At 40.5% G+C, this 25549-nt stretch overlaps 1 protein-coding gene across 1 annotated transcript in view; it reads right to left on the bottom strand.

Annotated features, from left to right (window-relative positions):
- VWF (von Willebrand factor) overlaps positions 1-25549 on the bottom strand; it is a 117246-nt gene that overhangs the window by 15763 nt on the left and 75934 nt on the right. Inside the window, exons 32-45 of the mRNA XM_063395388.1 lie at positions 25023-25187; positions 22725-22768; positions 18301-18478; positions 15231-15451; positions 14117-14309; positions 12886-13227; positions 9827-10032; positions 7432-7534; positions 7260-7334; positions 6635-6739; positions 5960-6165; positions 4567-4716; positions 1576-1686; positions 113-296 (exon numbers count right to left, since the gene is read on the bottom strand). Of these exons, the coding sequence (XP_063251458.1) occupies positions 113-296; positions 1576-1686; positions 4567-4716; positions 5960-6165; positions 6635-6739; positions 7260-7334; positions 7432-7534; positions 9827-10032; positions 12886-13227; positions 14117-14309; positions 15231-15451; positions 18301-18478; positions 22725-22768; positions 25023-25187 (2283 nt within the window). The remainder of the gene's footprint in view (positions 1-112; positions 297-1575; positions 1687-4566; positions 4717-5959; positions 6166-6634; positions 6740-7259; positions 7335-7431; positions 7535-9826; positions 10033-12885; positions 13228-14116; positions 14310-15230; positions 15452-18300; positions 18479-22724; positions 22769-25022; positions 25188-25549) is intronic.

The following is a 25549-nucleotide window of genomic DNA, read 5'->3' as shown; positions in this document are numbered from 1 at the left end:
AAGTGGGACTACGCTTCCAAAACACACACTTTTAAAATTGTTGAGCAATAGAAAACCACTCCATGAAACAATTCATGCTGGAGTGATCCCGTTTGTCATCCCCAGACCTTACCACATCTGCAGGAAGGACAGCAGTCTATCACTTGGTTGCAGCGCAGCTCAGTGCCCTCTGGACAGTCTGGCACATCCATTTGGGAGCAGGAAACATTCTTTTGCTGCACAAAAACCTCGTTGTTCACCCGCACACACTCGTTGACAACGCAGCGGTTCCAGGGGGATCGCCACTCCGTGCCAACCTGAGGGGAGGTTGTGACAGAATTAAACAAAAGCAGCAGCATTTGTGCCCCTGGACAGAGGGAAGGTCACCCCAGCCAGACGCTGGCTTGCCAAAAGCACATTTGCTGCATCAGGAACAGTGTCCCTCAGCAGTTCTCCCCAAATCCTTACCGTGACAATCAGTTTATAGATCATGTTGTTTGTAGAGAATAAGAATTACAGGAGTATCCTTTAAAAGGGACAATTCAAATAACATGTGAAGATGGAAAAGCAGTCCTAAGTAGAGTTAAATCTGCATTTATTCCCTACTGACAGGCTGCACTGCAGCTGAGCTGCTCCTCTTTCTGCTGCAACCTGCTGCAAATCAGCTCAAAGCCCAAAGGAGGCTCTAGCAATAGGCTCTAGACCTGAAACACTTGCAAATGTAGGAAAGACAAGATCCTGTTGACAGCTCTCTTATTATCATCACCCACAGGCCAGACAAAGCAGGAACTTCAAATGCTTTTTATGGGAACAGACATCAACAGAGGCCAGGAGGAAGATGCTGCCACAGTTGAGTGTGGGAGGAGCTGTTGGTTGCCTTGTGGTTTTATTCCTTCACTGATACCACTCTGAACGTACTTCAAGAACAGCAAAACTGAAGATCAGATCCCCAGCTGCAGTCAGTTCAAACATCTTTGCTCAGAAAGTTAGGAAACTTTCTTTGAAGTTAAATACTTGATTCTTCACTAATGACAGAAGAGTTACAAGAGGATATAGCAAGGAAGAGACTGCAGAGTATAACTATTAATGTGTTAGGACAAAAAAAATGTCAGTGAGACACAAAAATAGACCTTCTGAAGGCTTATTTCATTAAGCAAAAAAGAATAGCGATCCACATTAAGAAATCCCCTTGTTAAAACAATTAAAAAGGCAGGTTGCAAAATGACACTTTAACAAGCTTTTTTTTTTTTTTTTAAAGACAGCAGCAGATTGCAATACAAATTAGCTGGGCTAATTTAAACAAATAGCTGACAGCCAGGGAGGCATTATACCCAAAGAACTTACATCCAATGCGTTCAAGCTACCATGGCTGAAATTGGTAATTGTACACAAAATATCTGGCCCAGAAAAGAGCAGGGAGGATTTGCATGTGGGAATTGACTGGGTAGGTCACAGGACACCCAAAACATTGTCTCTCAGTGCTGCTTGATATGTGGAAGAAAAAGCTGGTATCATCTTCATCTCCTTCCATGGAACACAAAATAATTCCAGGGGGCTTTTGAGAGGAGGGAGGCATCCATCCCACTGGCTCCTCACCGCATGCAAAGGAGGATCCTCATCACCCCGAGCCCAGAAGTGTGGCTCCTCACAGGCAGTTTTCTGACATCTCCCACAGCACTCCCCTTCTGGCACAGTGTACTTGTAGCCCTGCAGGAGGAAAGAAAAGAAAAGGATTTTCTTACTCAGGAAGAGGAGGCAAACAAGAACATCAATCCCAGCATTTTCTTTGAGGATTAATATTCAATACTAGCAACCTTGTAGGAAGAGAAGATTTGAAAAACGACAGATGTAATTATGAGGGGGTTTTAAATATTTTTGAAAGTATATTTTTTATATATATCTAACAGTATCTTACAAAGGCAAAGTAAAAGTAAAAATTGCTCTTGTGGCATCTTGGAGGTTCATCAGAACTCACAACTGCCCTTCCCCTTCCAGAAAATTCAAGGGTAGGATTCAGTCTGAGCACATTCAGACATCTGTGTTTAAGCAGAGGGAGGATGCAGATTGCTCAGACATGTCACTGGGGACCAGTTTTGACTGATCATTTCATCTTTTCACAGAAGCATTTAGGTTAAAAAACCCTTTAAGACCAAGTTGAACCCAGCATTGCAAAGTCCAACACAGTTTAAGCCAACAGCTTACTTGCAAAAGGCATTTGAAAAAAAAAAAATCTACAAATTAAGACAACAAAATGAAACTACTATACAACGCTAGAGATTATGTATCTTATCAAAGTTGAACACTTAATTAAGGAAAACTAAATAAGCAGTATGAAAATGGAACAGTAGGCCCTCTGTTATTAAAGAAAAAACTCACAAACTCAGCAAAATAGGTCAAAAAACCGCCAAACAAAACCCCGATCCACAGAAACAACAGGAATCCCAATTCTCACTTTTAATACATATTAATCTCTTAAAACAAGTAGTCAAATACTGAAACAGTGAAATATCTAAGTGCAAGAAAGCAAAAAAGCTTTAATCTAATTAGAAATAAAATATTCTATATGTAATAGCTAGGCAGTCTCCAAGGGGCACAACATAACTCTGATCTCAATACAGAGCTGAAGGAGAGATGTTCTGTCACATAATATTGTTCATGTGAAAAATGCCTGTAAAAATAAGCATAATTTTATTTTGGTCAAGCTGAATTACTGAGGGATCCCCAACTGCTCCCTCCCTTCATGAACTGTCCCTGATTTGCAACATGAAGCACATTAGCACACCTTGATAATCAATGGACTTTTTGATAGGGAAGTCTATTCCATATATTGTCATAAAATGTGATGTCACAGCTTTTTTGTGAGAAAAGTTGTGCTGTTGAGAATTTGGTTTCATATTACTTTTATCTGCTAAGTAAGTTTAGACATGTGTCTGAAGCATCTGAAGTACCAGATGCAACTTTCTGCATGGCAAACTCAAGAGAAGTAAAAATTCAAGAGCTAGTACATGTTATGGGGGTTTTAGGCTATTTTTCTCTTTTTTTTGTGTGTGTAGCAAGTGAAAAAAAAACCTCCAAGTTGTTCTCACAGAAGTCAGATGACACTGTCAAAAATGATACTGCACAACTTTAACACCTGGCAATGAAATTAATAACCAGTATCAGCAGAGTTCAAATATCATCCTAGTAATGATTCATGATTAAGGTATGTATTTGAAATCAATAAAAATTTTAATGCCATCTAATCTGAACTGAAAAATAAGTTTAAGGTCAGTTCAAACTAGATGACAGCACTGCTGATGTCCTTGATATTCAGTATATCCACTGAATCAGGAGTAAGCAAAGGAGAAAAAAATCTGAGCTACCCAGGTAGTGTAATAGTTACAGTTTTAGTTGTGCAGCCTTGACAGCCATTAAAGGAGCTGAAGAAATTACAAATTCCATAAAGAACTGGCATCATTTCCACCAAGTCTTTTTAGGTGTTTTTAACCAGATTTTTTTGATGCTGCAATGTCAAGGAACTGTAGCTTTGCATTAATGAGATTTTATTAGAATATTCATGTGAGCTGAAACACAGCCAGATACTTTAGACCTAATATTTCATTAAAATTGCCATAACAGTGACAAGTCTTTTCTACATATGGAAACTGAAGGGATTCTCTTGCAACAGGTGAAAACTTCTACATTTACTCTCATGATTTTTACTGCATTCAGAATCTTAAAACTTTCTCATCAAACTCTGCCCTAGCTTTCTTGGTTTTTTCCTAATGGATTGGGGTTTTTTGGCTGGCCCTAGAGAATGATACAGTACATAAGATTGATAAGGATCATCAAGTACAGCTGCCGGCCCTGCACAGGACATCCCAACAATCCCACCATGTCCAACACTTCTTGAGCTCTGTAAGGCTTTGGGCTGTGACCATTCCCTGGGGAGCTGTTCCATGCTTGACCACACTCTGGGAGAAGAACCCTTTCCTACTATCTGGCTTAAATCACATTCCTCTACCAACTCTTTGTACCAATTATCTGTCTATTCCTGTTTGACCATCTAAACCAATAAAACAAAGTGGCTCACACTTCCTTTGCAGGCTTCCAAAAGTAAACCACAGGGTTTTATAGGATGTAGCAGATGTCTGAGCACAATAAAGGTCCCAGCATGAGGTGTTATTACTGCTACAATAGGCAGAGCTGAGCAACAGACAGAGCTGAAATGGGAACTTCATAAAGTGAGCTTGAGCTAGAACAGACATCTGCAATTGAACTTCAGCCATCATGAACACTTATTGTGCAAGTGGTGTAAATGACAGACACTTCAGGATTTTCTTCAGTTTTTCTTCTATCAAAATGTAAAATACATTTGTCACTGCTTTTCTTGGCAGCAGGATGCAGTCCTAAAAAATAGCCCTAAAATAAAGTCAATAATGCTCAGACTAATGCTCTTAGATTCTGCTCCCAAGATAATCCATTGCTACAACACTTATTTTTCTAATTTTTCTCTGGTTACTCTCTGAACAAGGAGGCTTAAAAGGGATCATTGCAGGTTCCCACCAGGGCTCTGCTGGTTATTGCACTGGTTCACTGGTTACTCACCCGAGGGCAGAACGTGTCACACTCTTTGTCACGACATTCCATCATCTGCAGTCCTGTAACATCATCCCTCACACTGGTGCAAGAGCATTCCCTGCATCCATCTTCCCAGGTTGTCCCAACAGGATACACTATGTTGTTGTGCACACATACCTATTAAATGCAATAATTAACACATAAAAGAGCACACTGCTGCTGTCAGGACACACTCCTGGTTTTTAAGGCTGAATTTTAAGGTGTGAAAGCAACCATGAATTCTGTGGAATATTTTGAATTCCTTAGAAATGCTACAGATCTTAAAATTATGGCCAGTCTCTTGAGGAAATGAAAGTACAAACAAAGCTACTGTTTCATACAAAATAAATTGCAGAGTTTTATCTGCAGTCAGTGGAATTGCCCAGGGTCTCAGTTTCCCTGTAAGTATAATGTGACAATATTCAGGGATAATAAACAGTAAGTCCTCTAGAAGGAGCCTTGAAGACAAAACTTCTTCCAGCTAAACCATCTGATCTGAAGACATATTAATTGAACCTAAAAGTTTTTTATCCTCAGGCCACCACAGCTATCCCTAAAACACAGAGCCATCCCTTATCTTGAACTTTCTATTAGTAAATTTTACAGCTTGGTATTAAAGAGAGAACATCATTTATTGTTATAACTAGAGCAATTAAGTCCCAGAGACATGATATTAATTATGCAAGGTCATGAACTACTCAGAAATGGACAATAAAAGGTAGATGTCCTGAGCTGCAAGCCAATGTAACCCTATGTTCAGGTTTAATGAAAAAGTTGCATTGCCCTGCAACCCCTCCTCTAAGCAACTTTATCTTAAAAGTTAACTTAATATAACATCTTAATAAAAGGTTGGCAAAATAAGAAAAATATATCCTAGTGAAGCTTAGCAGAGTCATAATTTGGCAAAAACATAAAAGTGGTGATACAGTTCTTAAAAGACACACCACCTTCCCAAGCAGAGACAAAGGTAATCAATGAGCACAAGGAATTTTAGGTCTAAAGTGTACCAAATATATCAATAAATTTAGTATGGGATTGGAAGAATATATAGCAACGGTAGTGGTACCAAAGTATGTATATCTGTTACCTGAAAACAAAAATCCCCTCTGAAATTCCTGATGTTTGAGTGACTTTTAGTTTCGAATTTTTTTTATATTATCTCAAAGTTACAAAAAATGGACTGGTTATGTCAAACTAAATTACTGTACTAAAAGAAGCAACAGTATGAAGTAACAGTATGTTTCTTTCAGGCAGTTGTAAATGAAAAATGCCCTGGCATCACTTTCCAGCAGTCTCATTGGGGGTTTATTCATATCTAGCTGGCTGCCTGCTTGCTCTGGTGCTGCCACTCTGTGTGGAAAAGACATTTCACTTCCCTTACCCGGTCTGGAATGCAGGTGGTTGACACACAGCCACAGTCATTGGTGAGAGACTGGGAGAGGTACCCGGGAGGGCAGCTCACTGTGGAGTTCCTGCAGCTGCAGGTACACTCGTATTTATCACAGCACTCGGTCTTGACAGCGGTCAGCGTCCGATGCGACGGGCAGGAAGGTCTCGGGATGGAGCTGCACATTTCCCTGTTGCAGGCTGGCAGGAAAAGGTGGGCACTGCGTCAAGCTCATGGATTTTTAGAGTGCTGCCAGTGAACAGGACAGTTCTCTGGCAGCAAGGCATTAATCACCACCTCAAACTGTTATAAATCTGCTTAAAGTCTAAGGAGTAATGCAGATATAAAAGGCTCTGGTTCAGGAACTCAGAAAAGTTCCTGCCCTGCCAAAAAAATTCTTGTCTCATACACAAACAAGAAGATTTATAAAATAAGCATCAGAGTCAGAGAACACGTGTCCAAGAAGTAAAGTGTTTTTCTTGTCCTTAATTTGAAAGTGTACTCAAAGTGCCAACAACACACTTCTGCCAAGTCTGGGAAATCATTACATGTCCGTTGGCACCAAAATTAAACCTTTCAGAGGGAGAGAAATAATCACTAAAGGAAGTTGTCAGTGTTGCTCCAATGCAGCGTTCCAGTGTCACTCCCTGGTAGGAAAAATGTTCTTACCACATGTGTAATTTGGTCTGCACTCTCCGGGGTTGGTCAGGGCAAGCTGCAGGCCAAACTCACAGACAGGGGCAGGAGGCAAATCACAGGAAACCAGGTCACACACTAGGAGCAGAAATTCAGAGATCGCTTAAAACCACGCCTGCTTAGTCCTCAAGGAAGGACACACACACACATGCACATCCCCATTAAACTCACACTCAATTGCTGTCTTAAAATATGAAGTACATTAGAGTTCAACAGGTCAGAGTTTGTTTTCAAAATAGCTTAGAGAAGAGTTCAAGATCAGGTTACGGGGATTAAGGTTCTAATGTTATATTTAATGGGCAAATATAGATGATGCAAAAATAAATGCTTGAGAAAAAAAATTCTAATGTCATTTAGACAAAAACAAATTGCTCCATCCTTCCTCATCTACTACAGAAAGAGGGACAAAGTTGGAAGTGAATGGAGACTCATAGCTTAAGGAGCTGTTTGGTTTTCCACATAGCTGATTGTACAATCATTCAGTGGTATCAAAAATGCAGCACTGAATTAAAGTATTTTTTTAAAAGGGACAGTATACCTCAGAAATATCTGGTAAAAGTACAGACCAAGAAGATTCCAAGAGTTCACAAGAACCTACCACACTCGTACTCAGGGCAGCACTGGCCAGGGCCCCTGCGCAGGCGAGCGACTTCACACGGACCACACTGGACAGCTGGAGAAAACACCCATAAAACAAGTTTGGATAAGAATTAGGAAGCCAGGAACCAAAACATCAATTCAAGTCCAATCACAGAGCCAAATGAGTTTACGTTTGACAGTCGGGCAGGGTCGGACCGTGCAGTTTATCTTCTTGTTATCGAGACATGTGCAGATCTTGCAGGGCTCATTCTCAGGAATCCACGTTTCCATGTGCTGAAGGAAAAAAACCCAACAACAGCATGTTAGATAGAAATCCCATGCTCTGGTCACTGGTATATTAGGATGGGAGGATGGGAGTAGGTGAGGGTGAGTAACATTAACCTGGAAAATCAGAAGATTTACAACGATTTATCTATGAAGAGTTGGTTGCTCTGTTAACAGTAAAAACATAAGGAGACACATAATTCTGCAATGACTGTAGTGTGCCATTTTAGCAAAATATGTAAAGAATGGATAGGATGAGGAATTACTATTGTTTTAAGCATCAAAAATGCTCAGATATAAATGCAATTGCAGGCTATTGTGAGTAACAGTGGACTGGTGCAACTACATACCATGATTGCATGTTCAGTGGTAATAAGGGAAACAGCATTATTTTGGGAAATACAGAGAAGTGTCTGCTTTCCCTGATTAGTAAGTCTTCAACATAGAGAAATAAATAGTGCATATTTTTATATGAAAAATATTTGGTGTATCATCACTTTACTCTTCAGTGGACTGAAGACTGGAAAAGCACTATATCACCTCTAAAACAAAAATTGGCACTGTGGTGACTACCTGGGGGTAATGAGTATTTTCAGAAACCATCAGTAACGAAAGTAATTTTTCAATCACTCTTCCTTCCCATGACAGTGGAAGTCACTGATATTAAAGATGCAGTTACTCACACAGAACTACGCACATTTAACACCCATGTGAATAGGGAGGTAAAAGTGGAAGGACACATTATCAGGCATTTTAATTTGCACAACCAATCTAGGTTCTGGGTAAGAACATGTAGAGCAGGTCAGGATACCACAAAAAAAATGCTGTCATCTGGAAAACTCTAGAACATGGTTTAAAACTAACTCTGCTGAGCCTTTTAGAGATAGGAAAAAAAAAAAAAAAGACAAATCTAAGCATACTGCATCTATACTCAGAAACAGTTACGTTTTAAGCCATTCTGTGTGAGTGTTGGGACTAAAACCCCATAAGCCCAAAGACAGTCTAGGGTAGAAAAGAACAGAGGAATGAACACCAGAAGAAAAGAAGGAGGTCAAGGAAATCCTGACCCAAGTGCCTGTTGTATTGCTTACAAGCTTAGCCTGCAATGATGGAGAGGCAAAACAGCTACATGAGCTGATCCTCCCTGTCCTCCACCTCCCCAAAAATCTCATTAAGGATCTAAAGCCCATAAAACACTGCAATTAAAGTCCCTTCTCCTTCAAATCCAACAATAGAAATGTGGATTGAAGACGACTGGCTGATGTACACGTGAACTCTAAGAGCTCAGTAGCTGGGAGTGAAGAGGAACCATCCCTGTTACTTGGAACAGGGGACACAGGGAAGAGTTTGGAACAGGGAACACACCCACTGTGTGATGCTGGCATCAACAGTGCCTTTCACTGCAGTCTGGTACCCAGCATCCACAGTTTTTCCCAACCCCATAGTGCCACAGAGAGGGCTGCCTGAACTAAGTAAAGTGGATTTTCATTAACACTAAAATAATAAATTTCAATGAAATAATAATTCTTCTCAAAAAAAAAAAATATATATATATATAGACAAACACCACCTAACATAATGTTGACTTGGTCTAACCACTTCCCACCATGTTTCATACATGAATTGGAAAGGACCTACAAGGATCATCCAGTCCAACCCCTGGCCCTGCACAGACACCCCAACAATCCCCCCCTATGCATCCCTGAGAGCTCTGTCCAAACTCTCCTGGAGCTCTGGCAGCCTTGGGGCCGTGACCATTCCCTGGGCAGCCTGGGCAGTGCCCCACACCCTCTGGGGGAAGAACCTTTCCTGATATCCACCCTAACCCTCCCCTGACACAGCTCCAGCCATTCCCTGGGTCTTGTCCCTGGTCACAGGGAAAAGAGTTTGATCCCTGTCTCTCCACTGTCCCTCATGAGGATTTCAGTGAGCTTTGCAAAGACAATACAACATATTTTAAGTAAAGGATTCAGATTTATGATTAAATTGTCATTACTTGTAAAAGTCTGCTGAATGGAGATGTTTATCTTGGTTAATATTCACTTATGCCATCATTCTTCCTCTCTTTCCTCTAGACCTCCCTCCACATGGAATTGTCATGCCTTGCCAGATCTATACAGTCCCAGCTGTGATCTTTATATCCAGTCCCAGCCAATTTCACACTAGGGGAGCTAAATGGGGCTGACAGCCAGGAGATTACAAGGAATTGAGTTAGAAAATAAAGTATCCAAAGGGAAAACAGATTTACTTTCAAAAGTGTGAACTCCAACCACAGCCAGAGGTTGCTGTGAATGTAGTTACCTGATGGTGTGTGCCATCCTCACTGACACACTGAGTGCAGACTTCTTCACTAACACAGCTGTCACCAAAAATCACCTTTCCCTCAGGGCAGAAGCAGCCTTCTGTGGGATAATCCTTGCAGACACTGACTTTGGTATTATTCTCACAGCTCTTCACACAGGCTGTGTGGCAGTGGTCATATATCAGATGCGGGGCACATTTCATGGCTGAGCAAGACAGAGAAGACAACACCAGCTTTATTTAAGAGATCTAAAAAAATAGAAATCAATCTTTCCTATCAAGCTTTCTTTAGAATTCTTTCCATTTTAGAAAGCCATCACCCAATGAATGGATCTGGTCCCTTGCAGCACACATCAGCAAACCACATTTTCAGACCACATCAATTAGCAGCAACATATGACTCACCCCAACAATGATATAGTGCTTCAAGTGTCTTGTCAAATTTTGTTTCCAACACTGGACCATAGACAAGAATTTAGAACCTTATGTATATAGTAATAGTGTATGATTAAGAGATAGCAAGGACAGACTAAAGCATTGAAGAAAGATTTGTTATTATTACTATTATTTTACTGTTAAACTTGATAGGCTGCAGTGTTCCCACACAACTACAGAAAGCTAACAAAAAGAATATTTTGGTACTTCAAAACTGAACCTGCTGCATTTCTGCATCTTTTTAATTAAACTGCCTTATTAATAGAATTAATTGAATCAAGGAAAATTGCATAGCCCTGTAAGACAACAGAAACTTCCTACTGATGTGTTCACAAACCTGAGGATATTGTCTCTAAAAGCAAACACAAAATTAGGGCAATAGCTGTTCAGAAAAACTATGGACATAGCTTCCACACTGTGTATTCCCTTAAGTCTATTTTTTTCTACAGCTTCAATTAGAAAAAGTGTTTCTTATTTCCCAGTCTGGGACTGCTGTGAGGTTTATAAAACTTTCTTTCAGTCCCCTGAGAAAAAACATTGAAAGAAAATCCAAGCTCCCAAACAAACATGAAAACATTCATCAGCTAAACTGTCTACACACACTCTTCTAGCAGCCAGTGGAGACGCAAAAAAAAAAGGTCTTTGACATTAACCCTTTCCATGTTAAAGCAAATTATTTTGTAGAATCATAAAATGGCTTGGTCTGGAAGGCACCTTAAAGACCATCTTGTTTCAACACCCTGCCTTGGGCAGGGACACCTTCCATCATCCCAGGTTGCTCAGAGCCCCATCCAACCTGGCTTTGGACACTGCCAAGGATGGGGTAGCCACAGCTGCTCTGGGAAACCTCTGCCAGGGCCTCACCACCCTTACAAGGAAGAATTTCTTCCGGATTTCCAATCTAAACCTTCTCTCTGCCAGTTTGAAGCCATTCCCCCTTGCCCTGTCTCTCCATGCCCTTGTCAAGAGTCTCTCTCCATCTTTTCTGTAGGATCCCTTCAGGCGCTGGAAGGCCACAATGAGGTCACCCCAAAACCTTCTCTTTTTCAGGCTGAATATATCTGAATTCCAGAGAGTATATTCACCCACCCAGGGAGAGCAATCAGGAAGGACTTGCAGTGCTTGGAATGTCCCAATATGGCACAACAAAACCTAAAGTAAAATTCTACAAGAATGACAGGAATTGAGTGCACTGGGAGGAGGAAAGCAAGGTAATCCACAACTGTGCTACTGTTCTTAAACACACAGTGGTAGAGTAATTATTAAGCTGTAGTGTTTATTTAGTCATTCATGCAACTTGGATAAATCAAATGTTGACAATTTAAATTGTTGGCAGTTGCACACAGGCATTTGCTGGAAGAAGGATGATGATGTTATTGTTAGGACACTTAACACTTTTATGCTTTTATGCTAAAATGAGCAACTCTTTGTCTATCCTTGTACAGGCCGTGTAACCAGATAAGAATTTGAAAACTGCACAGTTATTAAGGTAATCTGCTGACATCCGGCTTTGGACATTACAATTTGCAAAGTCTTGCTGTGGCACTGAATTTGGAAAATGGCTGGCAATGTTCTCCCTCTGCTTTCTAAATAGACTATATTCAGTAGACAGGTTAACAGGATAAGGTGGAGAATAAGCCACCTCAAGAGTTATTTACTGGTATTTAATGATTCCTTGCATTTTTGGCAGATCTTTGGGTATGCCTCCTAATAGGGCTTTCAGGAGAAACAGAACAAACAAACAAACAAACAAATAAAAAGGGAAAAAAAAACCAGGAAGAGAAAGCAGAGAAGCAGAACTACTTGTCTATGAGAATTCAGGAGAGAAGGTATGCAAGGCAACAGCTGTCTGAGTTTGGCTCCAGCATGAGTGTCTTGTTTGCCTTGGTTGTGTTCTGGTAATGTGCAATACTCACATCCTGCTACACAGCACAAATTTTTCACCTTCAAAACACAAGCAAAACCCAGGCAGAAGGAGAACCAGATTTGCAAAGCAAATTACACCCAGTTGGCATGTCCTGGCAAGAACTGACATCAAAAGAGAGGCTATTTCCCCATTTTTCCCTGCAGCAGAAACTTAAAATCACACTGGCTCCTCTGAGCCACTTTCTGAAAAGCTTTGGCTTTGATAGAAATGGAAGGATTTTGTGAAACTGTTACAAAGCAAAGTCTTGTTTTGTGCCAGGTATGGCAGTGACAGGCTGGGAAGCAGTTCCACTAGTCCAAAAGTACAAGTCTCTCTGTCCCCCTCAGACCATTTAAAATCTGTATCAAAGCAATGATATCTCCTGCTAAAACAGCCTGGTAGACTCTCAGCCCAAACCTGGTGCCACAAAGGTTCAGTGGCTGCACAGCCAGGTACTGCCACAGAGCTCTGGGTACCTGTTCACAGTATCTTTATTTCCCTCTAGCATGGAGTTTTACCAGTTAACAGTTTACCAAGAAACACTTCTTCCATAACATTCAGCTTAGCAGGTAACCAACCAGTTATGAGATCTGCAATGCCACTTGAGCATTGGAAAATCAAGCTTGATCCGGAACATCCAAATAATTAACATTACACTGAGCTCTCCAAAAGCAGGACAATTTCCTTATCAGCTCTTAGCACAGAGCAAAACCCTTACGGCAAAGCTCCGGCGTCCTCCAGTCCACGCAGACGCCGTACTCCCTGCAGATGTGCGCGTAGGAGGTGATCATCTCGCAGGCCTCCTCCTCGTAGCAGCTGCTCTCCATGCAGGCCTCGTAGAACATGTTGGGGGCGATGACGCCGTGGCAGGCGGCGAAGGGCTCCGCCAGCAGCAGGCGGCAGTGGCCGGGGGCACGCTCGGAGCACCCGTCCTCCCTGCGGCTCTCGCAGGCCCTGCCCGGCTCCGGCACCGTCCAGTCCTGGATGAAGGCGCCGCTGTCGGCGGCCACGGAGCCGTTGCGCAGCGCCAAGTCATTGGCGTGGTTCTGGTCACACAGCCCTGGCAGGGCGAGAGAAGGGAAAAGAAAAATCCCTGAGCAATCAGCATGAAAATACACCTAGGATAAAAAAACAGGGGTGGGACAGATGGCGCTGGTTGGGGCAGCTCGAGGAACTCATGATATTCCTTATTGCTGTTGTCAATAGAGGCATAAATACCCCGGGTCTTGTTTCTTGTTTCCTCACTAAAGGAGGTACAGGTTATGCCACAGAGGTACAATCTCTGTATAGATTACACCACTGAGGACACTGTAGAATTAACTCACGCAAGCAGCAGTCGCCCTTTTAAATTTTTCACCTTCACTGCATGCACTGCTCATATTTCTCACGGAAGTGAATTTGTAAGAATCTAAAATGAAACCCTCATCCAAAAATAAAAGCACAGATCTCTCTCACAGATCTCTCTCACAGATCTCTCTCACAGATCTCTCTCACAGATCTCTCTCACAGATCTCTCTCACAGATCTCTCTCACAGATCTCTCTCACAGATCTCTCTCACAGATCTCTCTCACAGATCTCTCTCACAGATCTCTCTCACAGATCTCTCTCACAGATCTCTCTCACAGATCTCTCTCACAGATCTCTCTCACAGATCTCTCTCACAGATCTCTCTCACAGATCTCTCTCACAGATCGGGAAGATGGCTTTCTGTTTTTTCTTGCTTCAAGTTGTCTCTGCTGATCTTTCTAAAGTATTACTGGGCATCAATGAGCTGTCACACTGGGGATAAGAGTAGAAAAACTTAGACAGATTTCCAATATTCCCCCAAAAGTGTGGGACCAGTTCACCCAGAGAGTTTACAGATTTGGACATTCGCAAATAGCAATAAAATAGATAGAAGTTCAAGCCCAAGTAGGAAGCTGTTAAAAGTACTAACTTTCAAACTTACCACAAAGCCCTTTTGTTCCCGAAGAAAAGCTCTTTGAATTAAGTCTAAGAATAAATTCATTGTTTCTTGGAGTAAATGTTAGATTATGTCCAAGAAGAGAGAACTTGATTTCATGCATTATTTCTCCATAGGCAGTGATTTCAAACAAACTGCTGGAATAGGGGATAAGAACCCTTTCACCATTAACAGTCACCTGTTCAAAAAAAAGGTGAGGTTGTCACATCAGTTCTAGCAAGCAGTTACAAATCAATCCAATTTTATAGTTGAAGCACATTTTGACTTGACAAATATCTGAAGATTTAACTGAATCTAGACATAAACAATTTTGCCAGCTGAAGGTTTCTATTGAGTCTAAAAACATACAGAAATACTCGATCTTCATCCTGTGATGAAGGATGAACATGAACAACTCTTCCAACATTTTCCTATATAAGTGCATTCTTTGAGCACCACAGGTTTACAGACTAACACCCTCATGCTGTGAGGTTCAAATGATGCCTCAGTGGGAGTCAAGGCTGTCCAGCACCATGCAGAACTTGGTGCAGGTGCTTTGGTCCACCCTATTTTGCTACATGAGTCAGAAGAGATCATTTTAACAAGTTGGCCAACTCCTGTACATCAAAAATGGGTTGATTTTGAATATTCTCTGCCTATAAAACAGATGTAATGCATACTAAGCTGCCCTTTCTTCTAATGCTGAGGTCCAGTTGTACACAAGGTGAGAGGCAACTCTCTAGACCTTCAGCTGGCCAGTGAGGCACAGCTCTGTGAGGAACAGAGTGCTCTCCCATGGACCAAACACAGCATGAAGGACCTCTACCAAAAGAGGGCAATCAGAGTGCAGTATGTCCTGCCTGTAATCCTGCCTTTCTGGCAGAGGTGTCAGGGACACACTGCCAAATCCCATGTTCTTGACATTGGCACACCAGCACGACAGGGAGAGCAAGAGGAGAAACGTGGCTGGCTCATTATGTGAACACGGATTGTATCATGAAATGGAGAAGACATGTTAAAAATAGGCTGAAACTTGATCAAGGGAACAAATTTGTCCCCATAACCTGAACTCTACAGCACAAGCAGGCAATGCACAGTTGAATTTATGGTGTTTGCTTACTGCCATGTCTCTGAAGAGCTGCACTGCCACACCACGATGCTTCACTTCAATGGAGTCCATGCAGTTCATCCTGAGTGCTGCTCTGCATGACCCTTCATGGAGCACGACTTCAACATCATGTTGCAAGTCTTGAAATAGGATGTAGGAGCAGTTTCCAGTCAGCTTAAAATTCAGCCCATCAAAAGTGACAATATGTTGAGATGAACTTCCTATACAGACACCTGGGAATAAACAACAACAAAAAAAATCTTGTAGGCATTTGCTTTTAAATTTTACTATTTCTCACAACTGTTCTCAAATAATTGAGAAAGAGAGGAAGGTAATGAATTGCAAATGCTACAGCAAATCATTGGAAAGAAACTTTGTAAATACTTCATCACACGTGGAGGTTTTTTGCAATATCTTTGTCTGAGAACAATAAGTATTATAAAAGATTGGGATAAACTTGTAGAAAATCCCTTTGCCTAAAACTTATTCATATTCAATATGATTTTGTAATAGATTTTATTAAAAAATAAAATGGGGAAATCCCTTTCCTGTTTGTAGAAAGACTGTAACACACTGTTCAATCTTTGCATTGCATTATATTCTGTACAGTGTTACATTTGATTCCAAACAACACTATTTCACCCATTTCAAACACATCACAAGTTGATACCCAGGGACTTTGTTTTTCACACAGGAAACAGGAAAACTGCAGAGAAATAATATGCACAGGATAAACCAATGGCCAGCTGACAGCTCAGTGTCCTGAGCTTCCAAGACACTTCCTTGTCTTCAAAAACTGGAAAAAAAGGGAAGATTATAAATCTCAGAAGAACCAAAATAAAACCTGATACTTCTGGCCCATAAGTTTTCAAATCTCTTGGTTAAAGGATAATAAGGACAATAAAATCAATGCCAGCAAAACATGTAAGGAGGAAAATGACCATGGTTAATAATTCAGTACTTTGCTTCTAGCTGAGAATAATCTTTTTCCTATTCAATGACCTTCAAATTTAATTTCCCAGGAAAAACAGCATCTAGAGGGAGGGACGTATCCCTTTGGAGCACTGGGGCATCTTCATTTTACTGTAAATGCTTATAAAGTTCATATGTAAATAACAAGGAAATGAATTAGCAATAAAATGACATTTCTCAATCTTTACTTATTCATGGACATTAAAAAAATAAGAGAATGAGAATCCTTTCAAATTTCTCATGGGTTTCTGTAGCACAAAATGCACTAACATGCTCCATCTCAGAGTAGTCCAAGAGCACACAACAGCCATGAATCACATTGCAAATCATGCTGCCGTAAAATCTGTAACTAGTTCAGCAAGCAAGCACCTTTGCAATGTAACTCCTGAACCATCCTCTGAACTCAGATGATCTGGAATACTTTTTCAAGGACTTCCTCTTTGCAGATGCATTTGTCACATCACCCACACTGTCAAGCCATGGCTGGAAATTGTGCTTCAGCTCTCCAAATGAGTGAATCATGAGTCAATTTAGCAGCATTTTCACGGGTGGCCTAACCAGTTTCCTTCCATAACAACAGAAATGCTGCCTCACACTGAGCTCCCACTCAGCACCTCTTCTTTTATGTCCATCTCTGCTTTACTGATTGTTGAGAGTTTTGTCTCACACAGCATCAGAATCAACCTTTTCAGCTGCTACCACTGTTGCTTCAGCTGGCACAGAATCACCCTGGCTGCACTGTGCAGTCATTAAAAGGACTTGAGCCATGGGATTTTTTAATCAGCTGAGGGGGATTGGGATTTTCTGTTCCCTCCTTCTGTAACATGAAAACTCCCTACTTTTCCCTCACAAGTTATACCACTTTAGGAAAAAAAAAAATTGATATTGTGGCTCATTAAATTCATAAAGAGATAACAGTTCTTAGCTCATCTTAACTCAAAGTGAACTATAGGGCTTTTCATGATAATCAGCTAAGAGTATGAAAGGTTATTTCATTTCATCCTTCCAGAAGGTTTTTTATGAAGGTATGTCTTGCATGCCAAAAGTAATGCCCTCATGTTGCTGTCTATATATTTAGAATCAAGAACTTTAATGAAGATGCACTTCTTATGAATAGGTATCACTAAGACTATATCTTAAATATTATAAAATACTTATGACTATCCATCTAAAATATTTCTACTTTTTCATTCAAAGTTCTTGTAGCAAACCAGAAATGTTAGATTTAAAGTGTTGAGATCAACAAATACAATTTTAGGAAATGCCAAAACTAGGGGTGTAAAGAATTGTGTATGTCTAAGAGTTCAGGGATCAAAATCCAGCCACAAGCTTTGGTATTTCAAGCAGTGGCTGGAAGAAATTGTAATTAAATTAGCCAGCTCAGCAGAGGACATTTTAAATTAAGATTATATGTTGTGAAGAGGATGTGTGTGTATATATATAGGGTTCTGATCTATTTTTAAGAAGTAAGCATATGAATATAGATTTAAACCCACTTATGGTTTAATAAATGGATTACCTGCCTCCGGGCTGCATCCCTCTAACCCTCTAAATGTGAGTGCATGCACTTAATTCCTGTTCCTGTGATCCCAGCTCAGGCACCAATCAGTGTTCAGCCTTTCTGTTCAGACACTCAGTGTGAGATTATCTGGATAAGGGAGAATTTTCTGTTATGTTTTTGTACTACACCTGCTTGAATGAGGGCAGGCCAAACCCTCAAGCTCTGAGACAGACTGAGAATCCATCACATGCTTACAGCTTGTCAAGATAAATTCCTGGTTTCTCCCACACATCCTCCTTCTCAGCTCACTCAGCTTTGGAAATTGAGTGTGAGATTCCCTGATAAAACACTGTCACTCTGCTAGTGCAAAAAATAAGCTCAGAGTGGCCCTGAACTTGCAAGGTTTTAGCATTTGGTATTCCAGCATCAGTTAGGCTGTTACACTCCTAATTATTTGCCTAAATGGCTGTACAACAATTAAACAGCAATTCCTCCCACCCTGGTCATGTTTGAAGTGTTCAGTGGCTGAGAAGTGCCACTCAGCATTACATTTGTGGTCAAACATTTCAGGTGATGGGGAGGGAGAGGCACACATGGACGGATACTCACACGGGCACATCCATCGGCAGCCACAGGTCTCCTCCACCTTAACAGCAGGAAGGTTGCTGTGACACACGGGCTTTGGCATCCTCTCACAGTTGATGTGGTGGCTCTCCAGAACTGTGTAGTCTCCTGGGAAGCAGGTCACAGTGTGGCACTGGTCTGGTAATGTCCATTTATCACCAGGCTAGGGAGGGAAACACAGACATGCAACAACTGAAACCAAAACCTTGACGTTTGGCTGGTGCCACGGAACTGCAGCCAGAGAGTGAAGTGACCCTGGCAGCAGTACTCACATTAGCCTTGGAAAAATAAATAATGGAATGCACTGTATTAAGGACTTCATGAGGATGAGAAAGTTTAAATCAGAAACACTAAGAAGCAGGCTAAAATTCCAAGCTAAGGATAACAGTCTACAATAGGAGATATTTTCTTCCAACCACCTCTAGTTAGAGCTCAGCCATCCTACAATACGCATGGAGAGCACAGTCAACAAAGAATTGCCCTCAGCTTTACTTCAAATTTTGAATCCTTTAGTTTCCATAAGCCACAGATGGTCAGAGCACAGCAGGAATGAATATTTGTTCCAAACTGGAACGCATGGAATATTGTAGATATTTTATCAACAACTCTGAAACTTTAAAACAGCTTTTTTTTCCTTAAGGGAAAATGTTCCTTTATCAGATCATTGTTATTAGATGTACATAGTGGATTTCTAGAGTTAATGAATTAAATTTAAAATATATTCCTGTTTTCTAAAAGACAGACAGAATTTTAAGGCACTGAGATTATGTACTAATAAATGACAGAGAAATAGATGTGGAGTGTCTCAGGATTCCTATCTGCAGAAAGCTAAGCTCTCTGGCCCCAATCCTGCAGAGCTCTAAAGTCCATAAGAAGGCTGAATGAGTTTTAAAAGTGTTCATCCCTGAGGTGTACGTTCCCAGGAATATCCCCAAATGTGGGAAACAGCACTTCTCAGAGCTCTCCCTGCAGAGGTGAGTCCAGAAGCACCAGTACAAGTGAAACAGTGCTTCTGTGAGCTGGGTAACCTTCCTTGATATTCACAAACAGAAACGTGGGGAAGAAAAGAGAATTGATACTGGGCATGGCCATCTCCCATCCTGTCCTTTGCAGTTTAACCATCATTCCCACAGAAGAGAAGAAAAAAGGGAAAAAATACCTAGGTAACAGCATAATTCACAAATTATTCTTGACATTCTGAAAGTATTTCTCTGTATCTCTGAGTACAGGATGCCATAAAGTGTAAACAAGAGCTGCCAGATTTGCAGCCATAGAAAACTACATATTAAATACAGGTCAATTTACTGGACTTGTTTTATGTGTTTCAGGACTTTGAGAAGGCAACTGGAAGTTGCTTAATACTTTTTTCAGGCTTGTGAGCCTAGAGGAGGCTACAAAAAAGTAACAAGAGGAGCTTTAAGGACAGCAAAAACATTTTTACAGGAAGAGCTAGAATACTTTTTAATTACAGTTGTCTCTCCTACAATTCACTGAAAGTGGAGCACCTGGAAGGGTACATATACAGCTGTGCAAGTCTGGCTTCCATACACAATTTATTGGTTTTATTTCACTCTTTAATAGGACACTTACTAGAAAACATCTAAGAGCTGGACAAGAAAAATAAAGCACAAGACATTAAAAAAAAAGTTGAGGGATAAAAAAAAAAAAAGAGTTGAGGGATAAAAAACCTCAAGAATCCTAGTGCAGAGGAAAACACAGAGACTCTGAAGACAAAGACAGCCTAAATCCCAATTGATATGAAACTGTAGGAGCAAAAGCAGGACAGAAAGGGAAGCAAAATCAGGGTTTCCAAGCTGTGAAGGATAAGTCTGCCAGGACACTGCAGGAAGCCTCAGACTTCCTCTCTGAGGGAGCTCTGAACCTGCAGACCTGGATGTGCACACTCTGTGTCTTGCTGTGCATCTGCAGGAGAGAGACCCACGCACCTCAGCAGCTCCCTTGGCTCTTATCTCTTAGTTTAGATTAGGCTGTTTGTTTGTTTGTCTGTGTTTTAAGCCAAGAGCTGAACAATACTAGAAAAGCCATGGTAATAGCTCAAGAATATGGGGTTTGCCACCTCAAACAGCCTAGAAATGCAAATTACTCTACAGATCACTTCATGAGGAAATACCACTATTATAAGACAAAAACCTGCACCTCTGTTATCACCTTTATGCCTCCTTCTAAATTTGAAAACCAGACTAACAATGAAAATTAACTATGTTAAAAAACCCTAATTTATCAAAATTGTCCTGATATTCTTCCAACTGGAAAATTAAAACATGAAACTAGTGGTTCTTTACACAGTCTATGTTTGGCACTCCTGCAGCTCCTTGCTAGTGGATCTGATGAGTACTACAAACCTCCAAGAATTCAAAGAACTGCTGAACAAACTCACAGAGGACAAAACTATGAAGCACTATCAAATACAAAAAGGTGTCACTTGCAGCTCAGGGTATTCCTGAGTAAACAAATTATTTACGGCTAGGATAGTTCAGGGAATTTTTATACATATTTATTCACATTGCTTCCCTGACTCCTATTTTTGGCCACACAATACAGGAGGTTGGACAGATTTTTGGCCTGACCCAGCACATTTGATCTGCTACTAACAATGACTTTAATCAAGACTATTCCTTCTATAGGGGGTAGGGGTAATAGCAAAACAAAATATGAAAAAGGAACAAATCATAATATTCCTGACACTGATAGGATTTAGGCTGAGATTTTTGATCCTGAGAACTCAGATTTCCTCACAAACTGCAAGAGACCAGTTCCCACAATCTCCAGGTGCATGACAGACATCTCAGTTGGGAAGCTGAGCCTCCTGCAAGAATTCTCTGAACAACGCCTGAAACATTATGAAGTCGATATAAAAGCCTGTGTTCTCTGAAGCAGGGAAGGAAGAGCCTTGATTCTTCCTCCCTGTGGATTCGTGGGCTGTGCTGGAAGAGGGGAACAGAACAGTGGCACCTTGGAGCCAGTGAGGCCCAGCAGAGGATGCTGCACCACAGGGGCAGGAACTTCCACTGTGTCCTGTAGGCTCCATGGGATGCTCCAGAGGGCTGTGGCCCCACAGTGCCTTCTAACACCTATTTTTCCTGGCTGACAGGAGAGACAACTCAAAATCCCCCTAAAGGCTGCCATTTGAAAGTGTGGTTCATTTTCATATGGACTGGAGCCCAGTCTGTTTCCTTCTAAAAGCATTTCAGCCAGAACGGAAATTGTGCTTTAAGTTTATCAGCCCCAAAAATGAAACCTGACATGTCAGAAATTCAATTTAGCCTTCCCAGCATTTATCTACACATACCTGTGCCTGCTTCTAGGAGCCCAGAGGCCTGGACACATGCAGTTCAAACAAAATCTTTTTTTATTTTTTCTGTCTTAATAAAGAAGTTTTTCAAGTTCAGTTTTTGTTTGTTGGGTTTTTTTTCTTAATTAAGCTGTCATCCTCAAAGCCATCAGATTATACTTAGTGTCTTATTTAGGTAAAGCCTTTCTGTGTTCTGACCAACTGATTGAGGCCAGCTATGTAAGGCAGCTTTGATATATTTCCTGTGTTTAGATAATTCATATTCATTTATTATCCTTCCTCACAGTCATGTCTTCACAAGGTTTGGTTTTTCCCAAAGGAATATTTTTATGGAAATTCAAGATAAATCCCAGAGTAGAACTCATAACTGATCCCTACTAGAAAACATGGCACAAGCTTATGCTAATATTTTTAAATGCATGAAGTATCATATACTCTGAAAAATCTTGGCATTTCACCTGAGAGGAAGAATCTGAACCATTTATAACATCTGGAACATCACTTTTTTTGAGTGGGATCACTTTTGAGAGATCAGACAAGTTTGCTAACATTTCTGAGCATTTTCTCAAAACTAATAGGAACTTTTATAAGCACAAACAAACTCCAAGACATTTGATTCCATTGCTAAAGAGACTATTTTCCCTAGAGACAGAACAATCACACAATAATTATCTTCCTGTAAAATTGTCATAGGGACAAAGTATTTGTAATTCTAGGATAAGGACAGAGGCTGAACAATGACATTGTCCCTGCACATGCACCTTTATTTTGGCCATGTGTAGTTGTCCCAGAAGTTCTCTCACCAGGAGGTGGAAGTGCATTTTTTGTTGTCAGGGAAGACAAACACTGTCACAACTTTTGGTTCTGCACTGACTTCAGTAACATTCAACACTCCCCAAGATGAGGTGATGTTAGAGGAAGCCTCCTCTGTGTGCAAAGTTATCCCACCAATTCAAAATCCAACATTTTCCTCTTCCAAAATAATTCTTAATATTGCCCTACACATTTTGTTTTAGGTTAACTGTGAAGATATTCATGTTCTTGCCCAAACTTTGCAACTTAGAAGCCAGATGGTCAACTGAGGCAATGCACTTACTCTCTTTCTGTTCCCATCCTCATCTATGCATTCTCTGACTGGGTCTGAAAGAGAAGCAGACATTTTTTAGTTTATCCCCCTCCCTTATCAAGCCTTTTAAGTGGTGTTCACCAAAATACAGAGTGCTTATGTAAAAACTTGATTTAAGCTGTGAGAAGTTTGAGGGGGTTTTGTGCTAGAGTGAATCCCTACCTGAAGACTGCAGGCATTTGTCTAAAGTGTACAAGGGTAAGTCACAAAAGGCATAAAAAATGACAGTGCTCCCGAAAATACTCCATGAGCAATAACTGGGCTGCAATTCTACAGCTTTTGTACAATTCTTGTACAGCCACAGCCCTGCCCAGATGGTGCTTAAAGGATGACCAAGGCTTTGGCTCTGAGGCACAGTCCAGCCTTACCTCAGAATCTTGTGATCCATTGAGAACATTCCTAGCAATTAGCAGCTAATGAGAATTTCCACACCCACATTTAGTAAATGCAGGAAGATCAATACAGCATAACTACACAAATAGCTGTAATAAGAACACTCAAATTCAGTTTCCTTACATTTAATCATGACTGATGAGCATTGTTTTCATATAATCAGTTAAACAATCACAGGGTACCCACTGAATTGCAGTTTCTATGTGTTTGTGCTCTCACTGCCCACCTAAAGATATTTTGGAAGCAATTTTATTTTTGTACTATGGCATGACAAAGTCTCTAGGATATTAAAACACTCACTAGCAAACTCTTTGTAGAATACTAGAATATGCTATCCTATATACACTCTCTACTCTGTCTTTTCCAGGATAAGTAACATGTTTTCAAATCATTTAGGAACTCTTTTAAACCTTTTTTAATGGTATTATTTTTGGTACACATCCATACAAAAGGCAAGACTCCCTCTGCACAAGAAATCCAAGTCTATGAGTCTAGAGGGGAAAATTATACTTTACAGATTGTATGAAATTTACATAAAACAAAAAAAACAGGGGAAAAAATCCAAACAAAAAATAAATCCCCACAAAAAAATATCATTTTTCACCCCTTAGCAAAGTCTTTATCATCAGCATAAGAGGGAGCTAAATTTCTCAGATTTTAGGTGTTCGAGATATCTATAGTTCAAGGTTTTTTGAGCTGTTGGAAAAGCTTTCATAAAAAGTACAAAGCTTTCAGCTCTAATACTGATAGGTTATAGCACAGATTGCAATAAGAAAATAGTTACTGGTTCCAAATTCCTGCTCCTCATCCTATATCTTGGACCAATGTAATTTACAGCAAGAAAAATCACATATATTACAGTGTGAAGAGAGGAAATGCATCTTTAAAAGCTTATTTTAAAGGAGAGGAAAGAAAATGGCAGCTGTTTAAATCTAGAAAATGGCAGCTGTTTGATGCTCTGGAGAGATTTTAAAACGCCAGAAGTGATCCCAGCGGAGGCTGATCGGATATCTCCAAGCTGGGCTGTGAACACTCTGCAACTTCCTCATTCTCAGAGGTCCTTGGCTCTGCAAAAAAAAGTCCATTTATTGTGGTGGAAATGTAACTAAGCCCTCGTAATGCTGGCAAAAACCTGTGCAATGACTAACACCACGAGGCAGTGACTTGTGGTGAGAACGTGTGGATGTTATTGGAACAGGAATAACAACAACAAGATGAGGGATAAATATCTATATCCGGACCAAGGAGGTAAAAGAAGTAAAAACCTGGTCAGTGTTGAAGCAACGTTCCTTGGAGGAGGAGTGTTGTTATCTACAAATAAATGAATGCATATTTAAAAAATTTTACACTTTTCTTCCCTAGTATCTGTTTCCCTGGGAAAGCAAACTCTTTATAATTTTTATTTTTGCCTTCTATTTTGGCTGAATTTTCTGTAGACGTACACATAACAATGCCTGAAAAACACATAGCTTAAAATCTTTGCTCACAACATTTCTGAAACGTGCTCCACTCATTCATGACAGCTTCAATTTTGTTGGTATCCTCCAGTTATTGACCAGTCCTGAGTACTGATGATCAAGATTGATTTTTATTAAGGAGGTAGCTTGAAAGATCAGGCCTAAGCAGTTCTAAAAACCTTGCTGGAACTGGGTTAACTGGAATAGCAAGTTCAATAGCAAGTTTTTAAAGGGCTCAAATTTGGTTTCACACCTAAGTGATGGTGGTGGTCTAGGTCAGCATTTGTGAGGATCATCAGTGGAATACTAACAATGCAGCATCTGATTGCCTTCAACTATTGAGAAAAATCATCCTGAGTTTGCCTTTTGATTTTTGTGTTATGCTCCAGATACAAGGTCACTTGACTTTTGGACTTACCCATGCACACTTTTTTGATAAATTCACTGTTCAGTGTGATCATAGTGGATAAATCTTCAAAATTCTGGAGCTTCATGATTCTGTTAGCAGCAGATGGCCCAGCCAAAGTCCTCAGCTGCCCTTCATCGTATCTGCTCCCAACACCAACAGGGAACAGGGATACCCCTAGAAAAAGAGAAGGAAGGGTTTGAAACAGGCAAAGCACAGGAGAAAAATAATTGCTCATGGATGTGGAGTGTTCATCCCTGGAAGTATTTCAAGGATGTTGCACTTGGCAGTGCCTGGCTAATGGTTGGACAAAGATCTTAAAGATATTTTCCAGTGTAAAGACTATATATCACTTCTATTTTTTCATTTGCTTTTAAAAAGAAAATAACTGGGAAAAGTTTTTCTCCAATACTTAATTATCATGTGTTACTTGCATCATTCTCCCACAGTGGCTAAAGGCAACAAAGAGCTGGAATGATGCTGCTCTAATCACACTGTTAACTAAGATGAGCTCTACTAGTCCTAAGCATCATAAGATC

The sequence above is a fragment of the Prinia subflava genome, chromosome 4, assembly GCF_021018805.1.
Source record: "Prinia subflava isolate CZ2003 ecotype Zambia chromosome 4, Cam_Psub_1.2, whole genome shotgun sequence".
NCBI lineage: Eukaryota > Metazoa > Chordata > Aves > Passeriformes > Cisticolidae > Prinia > Prinia subflava.
This window is presented reverse-complemented; position numbering and strand designations above follow the sequence as displayed.